This window comes from Apaloderma vittatum, unplaced genomic scaffold (assembly GCF_000703405.1).
Source record: "Apaloderma vittatum isolate BGI_N311 unplaced genomic scaffold, ASM70340v1 scaffold8257, whole genome shotgun sequence".
Taxonomy (NCBI): domain Eukaryota; kingdom Metazoa; phylum Chordata; class Aves; order Trogoniformes; family Trogonidae; genus Apaloderma; species Apaloderma vittatum.
This window is the reverse complement of record NW_009727777.1, coordinates 18474-30194: the sequence shown is the minus strand read 5'-3', so window position 1 is coordinate 30194 and position 11721 is coordinate 18474. Positions and strand designations below refer to the sequence as shown.

At 40.3% G+C, this 11721-nt stretch overlaps 1 protein-coding gene across 1 annotated transcript in view; it reads right to left on the bottom strand.

Annotated features, from left to right (window-relative positions):
- Positions 1 to 2571: 2571 nt before the first annotated feature.
- The window catches only part of LOC104277228 (solute carrier family 2, facilitated glucose transporter member 11-like), a 10559-nt gene continuing 1409 nt past the window's right edge, over positions 2572 to 11721 (bottom strand). The window contains exons 2-12 of the mRNA XM_009873807.1: positions 11473 to 11571; positions 10676 to 10836; positions 9935 to 10059; positions 7668 to 7797; positions 7375 to 7523; positions 6622 to 6809; positions 5453 to 5563; positions 5278 to 5379; positions 4100 to 4175; positions 3061 to 3188; positions 2572 to 2778 (exon numbers count right to left, since the gene is read on the bottom strand). Coding sequence (XP_009872109.1) covers positions 2572 to 2778; positions 3061 to 3188; positions 4100 to 4175; positions 5278 to 5379; positions 5453 to 5563; positions 6622 to 6809; positions 7375 to 7523; positions 7668 to 7797; positions 9935 to 10059; positions 10676 to 10836; positions 11473 to 11571 — 1476 coding nt within the window. The remainder of the gene's footprint in view (positions 2779 to 3060; positions 3189 to 4099; positions 4176 to 5277; positions 5380 to 5452; positions 5564 to 6621; positions 6810 to 7374; positions 7524 to 7667; positions 7798 to 9934; positions 10060 to 10675; positions 10837 to 11472; positions 11572 to 11721) is intronic.

Genomic DNA, 11721 nt, shown 5'->3' with positions numbered 1-11721 from the left:
CTAATGAATAACTGAGATCAGAGAAGTGGCTCACTAGGGAGTCACTCCAGCAATGCTACACAATGCCACTCTGCTTGGGTTTCCAAAGACTACAGGTATTGCTGTGATGGAAAGAAAGATGTTTTCAGAATTCTGAATTCTATTTTGCAAAAAGTTGAGATTTCCAAATGGCTAGTAGTTTAGTATGATATACATATATGGAACACTACAAAATTATTGAGCTTTTCTGATTTTAGGACACTTCATGTTTCATAGGTTATCTTTTAGTGTGAAATCTTAAGTGTCCCTCAATGCTAAAGACAGGAATAATGAAAAACCCCAATCATGGAAGGGTATGCACACCAATAACTTCTTTTCTAGTCAGCTATCCCTAGGGGAGATTCTGATGTTGGGAAAGAAAAATTTGTGGAGGCCAGAAGTTTTATTACAAGGCCTTCTTTATTACGAGAAGAAATTTACACACCAGCAAGAGAAGTCAAAATGCTCATGATTCACACAAGTCTATCCTGTTGATACTAGCCATCATGCCTTTTCTCAAGCATTTTAATTATGTTTAACATTTCCAATTAAAAATAAGCAGCAGTTAAGAAGAACAATGGAATTCATATTTTGAGTAGCCTTATTTGAGTTGAACTACATATGCCAGTCAAAGCAATATCAGAGATAAAAACATTTATTTTTCTATGCAAGTCTAGAGTTTGGATTTTAATTTGTGTAGTGTGCTCCACTATGAGACTTAGCTTTGTTCATGTTCTTCCTAATAACATTATTTTGCTACTAGGACTGTGTGAGCCTCTCATGAGTGGAGGGAAATGTGCAAAATATTAGCCACTTTCTAAAGAAAATAAAAGTTCCATGAGTTTCCGTATTTTAAAAAACAAGTTTCTGGTGAAATTAATCCCTGTGGCTCTTTATACGATCATGCTATCCTATAAGGCTCACAAACTCTTTTTACCTTTAACTATATATAGCGGAAGGAAGAATTAGCCTTAAAGATCAATCAGTTTGAAAGCCTGCAGTATGTGAACTCAAGCACAGATGCTGATTACAAGTCAGTGCAGAAAATTACATTGCATCCATTCCTAAATATGGAATTTAGAAAGCTTGCATATGTTATGTTTTTACATACTCTCTCACTTTGTTTCTTTATCTTTGTGAACACTACATACTTAAAAAAATTGACAAAACATCTATGAAAGACTGTAAATTAAATCATAAATTATTGTTGGAGGTGCTTAGATGAATGCTTTAGAAGTTCCTTATGTCAGAATTACATTTCTTATTTTTACTGTAAATCTCATCTAGCTGTATGTCTGGCAATATTCAAGGCATAAAATATTTAGTCATCTCTACAGCTGTCAGTCAGTTTCTACACTTGCAGGGAACAATGGCAGAAGAGTCTGCACTGATTGCACAGCCCTGGAATATGAGTGGTCACTTCTTAGTTGTGAAAGAGAAATACACTCTAGGCAGGACCCCTAAATGTATCCAAGAGCTGGAGGTCATCACTGAGCTTTTGCTTACAGTCTGCTGCACACACATCCAGGGGCTGTACAGATGTCTTTAAGAGAAACTGCAGCCAAGAGTCCCAGTTTGGGGTGGTTCTTCTGAGGTAAATTGCGTCCAGGTAACTGAAAGTCGCACAAAGAAAGGCAGCTATGGGATTCACAGCCTATGAGCTACCTGTGGGAATTCTAGTCCTGGAAGAGGAGCTACAGACTCGGGATGATGATGGTGATGGTCAAGACAGCACAGAGTATCTAAAGTGACTCTGGCTGCTTGTGTTTTATGGCGCCTGGATTCCACCCATGAGTCCTTTATCTGTATTGCCACCGAAAGGCACTATTACTTGAGAAGAGTTGTATAGGAACTTTTTCCTTACACTTTTTCAGGAGCAGGTCTGAGCTTAGAATCAAATGACTAAATTTTGTAGCAAAAGAATAAATTTAAGTCAAAGCAAGGATGACTGCTGACATGGAAAACTTCAGTTCAAAAAGGTTGAAGTCTGTCAAACTAGATACAATGCAAGGACAACATGGCATAATGCATGGGAACCTAGCAAGATTTGATTATTTAGTTGAGTCTAAAGAAACAAAGAATTACTCTCCTATTCCACTAAATTTTTTCTTTAATCTGTTATGGACTGAACCCTAGCCAGAGATAGCAAGCCAAGAACTTCACTATTCCCATTTCAGGGTTGTAAAAACACGTTCAGAAATCATAGAGAGAGAAGATCACAGGTCTTCTCTTTCTCTGTGGTCAGCAGAGTGTTTATAAATTCTATGTCTAGTTTCAGTGTGCATTAGTTGTTCTGTTAAGAAGAAATTTACACATCAGCAAGTTAAGTCAAAATGCTCATGATTCACACAAGTCTGTCCTGTTAGTATCAGCCATCACGCCTTTTTGAAGCTGCCCACAGTGGAGTGCTTGAGCAAAGTGCTGGTTTGGCAAAATAGGAACCTTGTAAGTGACAGATATGATAGACCATTTAGACCCATTTGCTAGTCAGTAGATGAAAAATGTATTTTTTTTCTTCCTTTTAAGAAAGGCTGACTTCCCCCTAATAGCTGGTCAAAGCCTGGTGCAGAAGGTATAATCCTCTGTGACGTGATTTGGGGTTGTTGGAATATACTTCTTTTTAAAGTTTAGCTTATTGAATTCTTCTGTGATTTCCATGACTGATTTCCCGTTTGTTTCTGGAAGGAACAGGTGGATAAATATCCCTGAAGTGAAAAGTACCCCCATAAAGATGAGGAAGCAGAAGTGCTTGAGTCTTTCCTGCAGGGAAGAGCAAAGTGAGAAAGAGAGTAAGTTGAGCGTATCTTTTTCTGTCACTTCCTTGGCATAGCTTTTGTATTTGGGTCCCAAAGTACTTTGAATTTGATAAGGAGTTCTTTGCGTTTTGACCTTTGACAAATACCTCAGTCTGAATAAGTAATTTCGACAAATCAGGGCCTTTCAGTTGCAAGAGTGGACCGTGGAGAGCAGGTGCCAAGGCCACTCCAGTGTGACATGGCATTGTCATCTCCTGCTGGGAGTGTCCCAGGGACAGTCACTCACCACAATGAAGGGGAAGGTTGTTCCAATCACAAAGACACCCAGATGGTTGACAACTGAACTGATCACAAAGGCAGGTGGTCTGCATGAGAGCTTGAAAATTTCAGCCCTTATGGCAACTGTTGCACCACCTGAAAGGAAAGAATAAGAATTATTACTTGTTAATGTGTTTGGTTTGAACATTTCAGTCAGCAAATGGATGCTACTATCATGGGCTGGCTTTCAAAAGACTTGAATATGTCACTGGTTTTTTAGAAAAGAAAATGTTTGTAGCATCTTATAAACTGCGGGACATCTGCTGATTAAAACTGTGAATTATTCAAATAATTTATTGGGGACATCCAAGAATTAAGTAATTAACACTTGTGAAAGTCTGACAACTCATGAAAGAAGCTGCGTAAGGATGGAATAACAATTATTATTATTAACAAGAATTCCTGGCATCATACTGATAGATCACCAATGAGTGATCTTCCCAGATTCACTTCCTGGGCATTTCTATTATGTTTCGAAGTTATAGGACTTTGACAGCTCCGAGTTAGGAGAATAATTCAGCCCTGCCATATGGGAAGGCAGGTATTTTAAAAATTAGTAGACTTTTAAAAAAAATAAATTAAAGAGCAGCAGTTAGCGTGTGCTAGGAAATGAATTATCCAAAGTAGGTGTTCTGCACTGCTGTCTGAGTGGAATAAGATGTAACATTATACAACACTGAATTTAAAAGAACTCTTGCTTTTCTTTCTTTTTTTTCTTAGTAGTTTTAAAAAAAATCTTTCACCCATCTGGTTTTGTTCTACTTTTGCTGTATTTTTCCAGAGAGTACTTTTTGCTCCATTCCTTTCCTCTCATTAGCAAAACCCAGACCCGATGGTGTTGAAGTTCCCAGCCTATGACTGGACCCACAGTGTTTAAATGGTTACAAGATTAGGTTAAAGAGATTTACTTATGCTAAATGTTATGCAATATTATGTAGTATTTTCCTAGCCATATTAATAAACTCACATGACTTGATTCCTTTATTTCTAGTGAATAAATTACTCACTTGGTCCAACTCCAAAGACAACTACAACAAAGACAATCAGACAAAGGCTGCAGTATGGCATCCAGAAATACCAGTCCTTGGGAAAAAAAAAACAAAACAACCAAAATTGTGGGTGAAATCTGTTGATAACCATAGATGATAAATGCTTCTTGTTTTTCAACACTGCCACCTCTAGAAAAATACTGACAGAGAATCGTGAGTGCTTTTTCCTGTGGATAGAGCAGTGAGGTATCTGTTAGGTGAAGCAGAGAAGCAGGTTTGCTAGTGCAGAGCAGCTGTCAGGCTTGGAAGCTTCCTTCAACTAAAAGAAACATGAGTAGTACTTTTCCACCCTGTCCTCCTTTCTTCTTAACCCCACAGTGCTTCCTTCAAACCTCAGAGATATGGGAAGGCCAAATCATATTTTTCCTCACTTTTGGTAAGGGATGACTTCAATAACTGGCACTGAAAAGGAACTTTCTTAGATTTTAGTCAAGAAGATAAAAGACTGGGTGCTTTAGGAAAAAAAGATTTCTCCCTCCTGTGTTTGAGATCCTTCATGAATGAAACAAAGATGGAAGTCTGCTGCCACCTTGCTTCGAGGACAGTTTTGCAGTAGTGTCTATAGCGTAGCTCTTGGATAAGTACAGGCAACTCAGGAGACTTGCTTCTGCATAGGCTACGGAAATGACACAGTGTTTTAGAGGTGAATTGGTCACCAGTCTGTGAAAAAATAGGTGCATTTCCAATATTTTCTGCAGTGAAGTTAAATTTCAAATTAAGCTGATTCAAAGTTTCTGTTAGTTTCTGTTGTTGTGAAAAACCACATGAATAGAAAGGGCCATTTTCCTAGAACTGTCTTTTGAGCTATGCTGGCCAGTGTTTGGTATTTGCAGTCTGATGAAATCAGGAATCAGTGCTAGTGTCCCAGTGTCTTATGTGCTCCTTGTGGAGTTCATGGGATCACACTGAAAGGAAGACAGTAGTGCAAAAGAGTACTTGTTGAGCAAGGATTTAATCCTATGTATAGATCAGTTGATCTTCAGGATATGCTGCCTCCAGAGGGTAGGGTACTAACACAGAAGTTATTCTGGTGCCTCCAAGCCCCATTTTCCTTTCTCAGCAGCATGGCCCTGCCTGTGAGCAGAGGTTACCCGTAGAATAGATAGAGAAATCTGCCATGAGAAGAGTTTCCTTACCTGTAGGGAGAGGGTCAGGGTGAGAGCAGCTAGCAGTGAACTCATGATCCAATAGCCTCCTCTTAGGAGCACTTTCCTGCCCAGCCGCTCAATGATGGAGCTCTGAAGGACAGAAGTCACGCTGTCAGTGCCAGAAGAGCAAATTGTGGCCCATTCCCATAGTAATGGGACTTACACAGACTACAGTAGCTAGAAGTTCAGAGAGTCCAAGAGAGAGGGTCATATAGGAGATCATTCTTTCATCAAAGCCAGCTGCCTGGAGGACTTCAAAAGTATAAAAATAAATCTGGGAAAAAAATATAAAAGAGTAAGAAAATAAAGTAACTGGTTTTTTTACCCATACCTGTGTGACGGTGCTCTGGGTAAAAGCTGCTAACCAAGGAGTATGCAGCTCTGCTTTGCAGTAAGTTAGAATTCTGCACTCTTTTTAGTAGTATTTACTTTACTGGCAGATAAAAACATTGTAAAATATAAATTAATTAATTCAATAAAAAATAAAATGCTGGGATAAAAGGAACTCCAGCTGCTGAAATGCAATTAGGCTTTCAGAGTCCCGATTTAGATGCTTCCAGAAACAGCCAAGTATATCACTGGTTTTGGAGCCCACCCAAAACTATCATTGAATCTTTCTTAAGTAAGAAGAGGACAGGTCATGAGGGGGTAACCAGGCATCTTTTCTTTTCTAGTATCTCTGCTACTATTTGGAGATATGCTGAGGTGATAAGGATTCCAGTTTAAGATGTGTCACTCAGCTGTGTATTTCCTTTATGGATGTTCCTGCATCATGGTGTTAGAGGTAGAAGAATCATGCAGGCAACTGCCAAGCTCTGGCTTCAGAGTGATCCCAGAAGAGTGCTGCTGTGAGGGAGAAGGAGAGGACTGCAGAAGCTGCCAGAAGAGTGAGAATGCTTGTTGGTTAACTTTAAAAGTGGAGTAAGCGTATTGCAGTCCCAACAGCTTAGGATGTTAAGAGCCAGGGGGCCAAAAAGCAGCAGTTGCAGGGAGCAGTAACAAAACTACACTGCAGATTTTGTCAGTATAGGGCAGGCTCATTTGTAAGTGTGCCTTCTGGGGATTGGTAACAGTTTCCAAAAATGGCTGTAAAATAAACCTAACGAGCAAGGAAGGTAACTCTAGCAAGGACCAAGGACTGGTCAAAGGGATGTCACATGAAGAACTTGGCCAAGCTTTGCATTGTGCTGCCACCCTGTAGGAGGGCTGGCAGGCAGCAAGTTGTAGCCTGAGAAGCATGAGAAAAATGGAGGGAGCTCCTGGGAGCCATGATGTCTCCTTTACGGTTGTTCAATAAGTGTTTTGAGACTTTAAGGGGAGAATCCACTCAACTGCGTTGATGCCACATAGCTGAACTGTGGCGGTCAGAATAACTATCATGTACAGCTGCCAACGAGAAGCAGGTTCTTTCATTAGCTCCACGACACTCAAGATCTTGGTGTTTTTCATTGTTGCCTTCTCTTTCATGATGTCATCAATGTCTGCTTGGTGATGGCCTTCACCCCAAAGCTGCCTTATGGCTGTGGAGGAGAAGGAGAGTGAGACCTGCCATGTTAATTTGTCTCTGTTGTTTGTTGTCTAAGGAGTAGATGATGCACACATGGGCTGTAGTGTGTGCCAGAGCCTCGTTCCCCTCCTGTGCAGGGGGACCGGTTCTGAGAGAAGAGCCTAGTGAGCTGCACAGTGACTCCCTCCCTGTCCATGGGTCCACGTTTCTCCCTCCTTCTCCCAGGGTATAAGCACACAGCCAACAACCAGAGCTGAGGGGTGCCCTGTGGAGCCCTGCAGTGCAAACAGCCATTTGTCATTTATCATCTATCATTTAGCGTTTATCATTTATCACCAGGCTGACTGTTCAGGTAGTGTCAGCTGAAAAAGTTTTTATAATACAGAACTGTAGAGAGAAGTACTTTCATGTTCTGTGTGGGGACTACAACAAAAATATACTTAGCAAGTATTCACAGAGTCATCTTAGAAATGAGCAAGGAGAGACTTTGTCCTATTTTTTTTGCCATTTGGAGTGAGTAAACACTGCAAACTGATTTAAAGCCAAGGGAGGAACAAGAACTTGGAGCCCTCAGTTACCTTTTATGCAGCCTTCCTGATCTTCTTTATGCATGAGGAGGTATGGTGGGGACTCAGGGAAGAAGGGCAGAGTGACCAGCTGGAGCAGTGCTGGGAGTCCGCAGGAGGCTATCAGCATGGGCCACAGGGACTGGCTGCCCAGCAGCTCCCTGGTGGAGATAAAATGTGTGTGCAGAGTAGAAGTTCATTGCATTGGTTTTGAGGAGAGAAAGGAATGGATGGAAAACAGAGGAAGGAGCAGAATGTAGAGGGGATCCAGAAATTAATTGGGTGGGGAATCAATTGTATTATACCTTTGTCCTGAAATTTGCCCTACGGCTTTTCCCAGTGACCAAAAGAAAGAGGAAGTAGAGTTTGCAAATCCACGTAGCTTCCTGGGGGAGATTTCCCCAACGTATTGATGATGTAGAGGAACACAAAGACCTTGAGGTGAGGAGAGAATTATGGGAGAGAAAAAAGAAGACATTAATTGTAGGATATTTAGAGGACAGCGGACATGTTTTGAACAATCCAGATGGCCTGTTTTTAGACAAGTTTTAGGCCTCACTTGACAAGAGTTTGTGAAGGACACTGTGAAGGTCACTTGCTGTGAGAATATGCTGAAGCAAACAAAAAGAAGGAGCTGTGACTGGTGTATGTGACTGAAAACAGAAACAAACTCAGGCTGCAGGTGGGGAGAAACAGGAGCGTGATCAGCAGTGAAGAGCGAATCAGCAAAAGGAAAACAGCGCGTGAACAGGAGCATGGACTGCGTGTGCTTGTTGTTAATAGCCAATCAATAGAGAGCATTTAGAAAACAAGGACGTTGTGAACTGTATTATTAACCGTGTTTGTGTGTTAATAAAGCGGCATTTGCTTGATCATATTGATCGTCAGCAGTGTCCGTGACTTTCGCGTCATCAATTAATGACCATTGGAAATAAAATTGCATGTAAATAATAAAGCATTATGGAATATACCTGCTTCAGCACCGACTTGCTTTGCATACCTCAACCTGAGATTTTCAGGACTACATTTTCTAACCTTTTCTGCAGAAGTATTTGGTTCCTGTCTTTTTTTGCACAGTGCAGTTTCCTGATCTTAAGAAATGTGCAGTTTTCCCTTTGAGGTGTAGGTGTAGCCTTATCATAGTATCTCTTGCGAGCTTTAGCATATTTTAAAGGACACAGAGTATGCAAGTGCTGAATAACTAAATGCCCTGTAGTAATATTTAATTTGCTTGCAGTTAACCCACATAATCTTAACCTTTTCTGACATGATGCTATAGAAGAGCTGTATGGTGGATCCATAGCAGATTAAAATATACAGTGCTATAGTCAATGTTAATTTGTACATGATTCAGAGGGAGACAAAAGTAGTTCTTTTCCACTGTCCAGCAATAATTTAGATGATTTCAGGCAGAGCTGATGTTTCTAGCTATTAGTGAAGTACTTAATAACTCATATATTCTGAAAACTAGGTTGGAAAAAAGAGCTTTTTCCTGATACGGTGGTTACAGGCCCTTTTATCTGTTCTGAAAGCAACATGTTCTTCTCCTGGCTTTATGTCACGGCAAAGCAGTGGAGATATGGCATCTCTTTAACAAAAAATAGGTTCTTGCATGAGGTATGATACAGGTTCTAGATAATAGCAGGGTGAGTGCGTGAGTAGTTTTCAAAATACAGCTGTTGTTCTTCAATACAACTCTATGTCAGAAAAACAATGCATTAATTCTGGTTATTTGAAAAATAGACATTCGTTTCTAATGAAGTTAGTTAAAATAGGCATCCCTTTGAAAATCCAAACTGAATGGAAAAGCAGATTTTTTCTGTAGGAGACAAATACAAGGCCTACTGGTACCAGCATAGGATATTTTTGCTGCATGTGGTCTACCTGCCAGGTGTGATTTTGTTTGATTATGCCCAGCTCTTTGCACTAACCTCAAGGACTTACTGCTTTGAAACAGGTTGAATATACTTGTAGAACATACCTGAAATATGTTCAGTCAAAATGAAATGGCCATGGCCTTTAACAGCCTGAGCCTTATGAGAATATTAGCTTTAAACCATATACCATATGATTTCCAGTACTGTTAACCAAAATTAAGATATTATACATATTTTTGCCATCAGAAAAAACCCCACTTGTTTCATATTGTATCAGAACCAGGTTGAATATACTTGTAGAACATACCTGAAATATGTTCAGTCAAAATGAAATGGCCATGGCCTTTAACAGCCTGAGCCTTATGAGAATATTAGCTTTAAACCATATACCATATGATTTCCAGTACTGTTAACCAAAATTAAGATATTATTTTGCCATCAGAAAAACCCCCACTTGTTTCATATTATATCAGAACATTCCTGACAGCTCTGAATATTTATGCACTTGGGAAAACTGTATTTCATTTGGTATCAGTGAAAGCAGGAGTTATGTTCTTTATTGCTGGGCATTATAGAAGATCTTCTGACAAAGAACCAATGACTTTAATATTTTATTTTCTTAGTGGAGGGTCATTACTTACTTTGAATAAAGATGTAAAACTTTGGGAGAGCCTGCTGTAGGAGAAATCACTTACCTGTACTTATTCCACACATGAAACGTCCAATTAGAATCATCTCAAAGGACCGGGCTAATTTACTGCACCCCATGACAGATGCTGCCACTATCATGAGCAGATTGTTGCACAAGAGACATTTCTTTCTGTAAGTGCAAGAAAGTAAAAAGAATTTTTGTAAATCAGAAGGGAAATGGCACTTAAGACTCTGGCATGTGTCTCGAGTGAAACTGTCTTGCCAGTTTTGTGAAATTATACATGTGTGGTCCAGGACAAAATAAGCCCTTCCATGCTATTGGCACTGGATGCTGTGGACTCGCAGTGTGCCTTGGCACACGACTTGACCTGGATCATTGGAAACACTTCTGGGTTTTGTAGTGGAGAAAAAAGTCTTGAAACTTTTGTGCACTTGAAAAACCATCACAAAACACATTGATTTAACACCTAGGAGCATCTCAATGCTGCTATATTTTGCATAGCACCTCCAAGAAATCCATTCTGTCTTCATCCAGGGGGCTGCCTTTCCTCCTTGCCAAGACTAACTCAACCTGAGTAACTGCATCTGGTGTGAAGGGCTGGCAGCATGGTCAGTTAGCCTGTGCTGCAGGACAAGGGCAAGAAGCAGCAAAATCTGTTGACATCACTGCTAAGCTGGTTGCATTACAGTCATGAGTAGGCCTAAAAGTCTGTCTCACATTTAAAACCTCAGCTGTCATTTCCTTAAGCCAAGATTCAATTGACAAATTGTCTTTAAACACATACTTGCCATACTTGACAGTCAGGTATCTACTTGCTGAAGAACCCAAGAGACCTCCTATACCAAAGATGGACACAGTGATAGACCACAGGAACAAGAGGTTATCCTGATGGATGGAGTATCCATATCGCTCCAGCCAAGTTTCATTAATGAAAGTCTTAACATGCTGAGAGAGAAAAAAGAATTTTCATTAACAATAACTGTGATTCCAGTGCATATATGTTATTTAAAACATCATTTTGTTGCTTCAGCTCAAATCACTATTTCATATAGACTCTAGAAGTGTGCATTAGCTAATAAACATAGTGTTAATAGAGTATCATGTGTTCATTAACTCTATTAAAAGGAGTTAGTTCTTTGGGTTTTTGTCCTTGAAATCTGAGGAACTGAGGCGTGGGCTTGTAGTGAAGAATGTCAAATGAGACCACTGAAGTAGGCCCATGTGCTGTAGGTTTATACGGGAGACAGATGTCACCCCAGTCAGCGTGCGTCTTCTGAGGAGCAGTTCTATATACAACCACTTGCGTCTCTCTCTTTTCAGCACTTTGACACAGAATCATATAATCACAGAATCATTAATGCTGGAAAAGACCTCTGAGTTCACCAAGTCAAACTGTCAGCCTAGCACCACCGCATGTTCTGCTTTACATAGTAATGGTAAAGACAGAGTAATGGGAAAGAATCATGAGAGGAGGATTCTGTGATTAAGCCCTTGCTGACTGCCAGAAAGGAGCATCCTCAAGCATTTTTTTGTAGATTCGACGCTATCGTTAACCAGTATGCCAAGTATGTCTTTGCCTACCTGAGACATGTAGGTGATGGAAGAAATTTGAAAACCCATTTGGAATGTTCCACCAATCCCCAGGACAGCGATCATTTGGAAAAGCCCCCGGTACTGCACCTGTAGAGGTAGCACAAAATGTTCTTAAGCTTGTAGCCACATCAGGCTGTTCTTGGAATGTGTCTTTCATTCTCCAGAAATGTCTCATTTGTCCAAGGGATTTGCATTTGTCCAAGGGCATGTTGGCTCTGCTTGCCTCCTCCTCCTCCT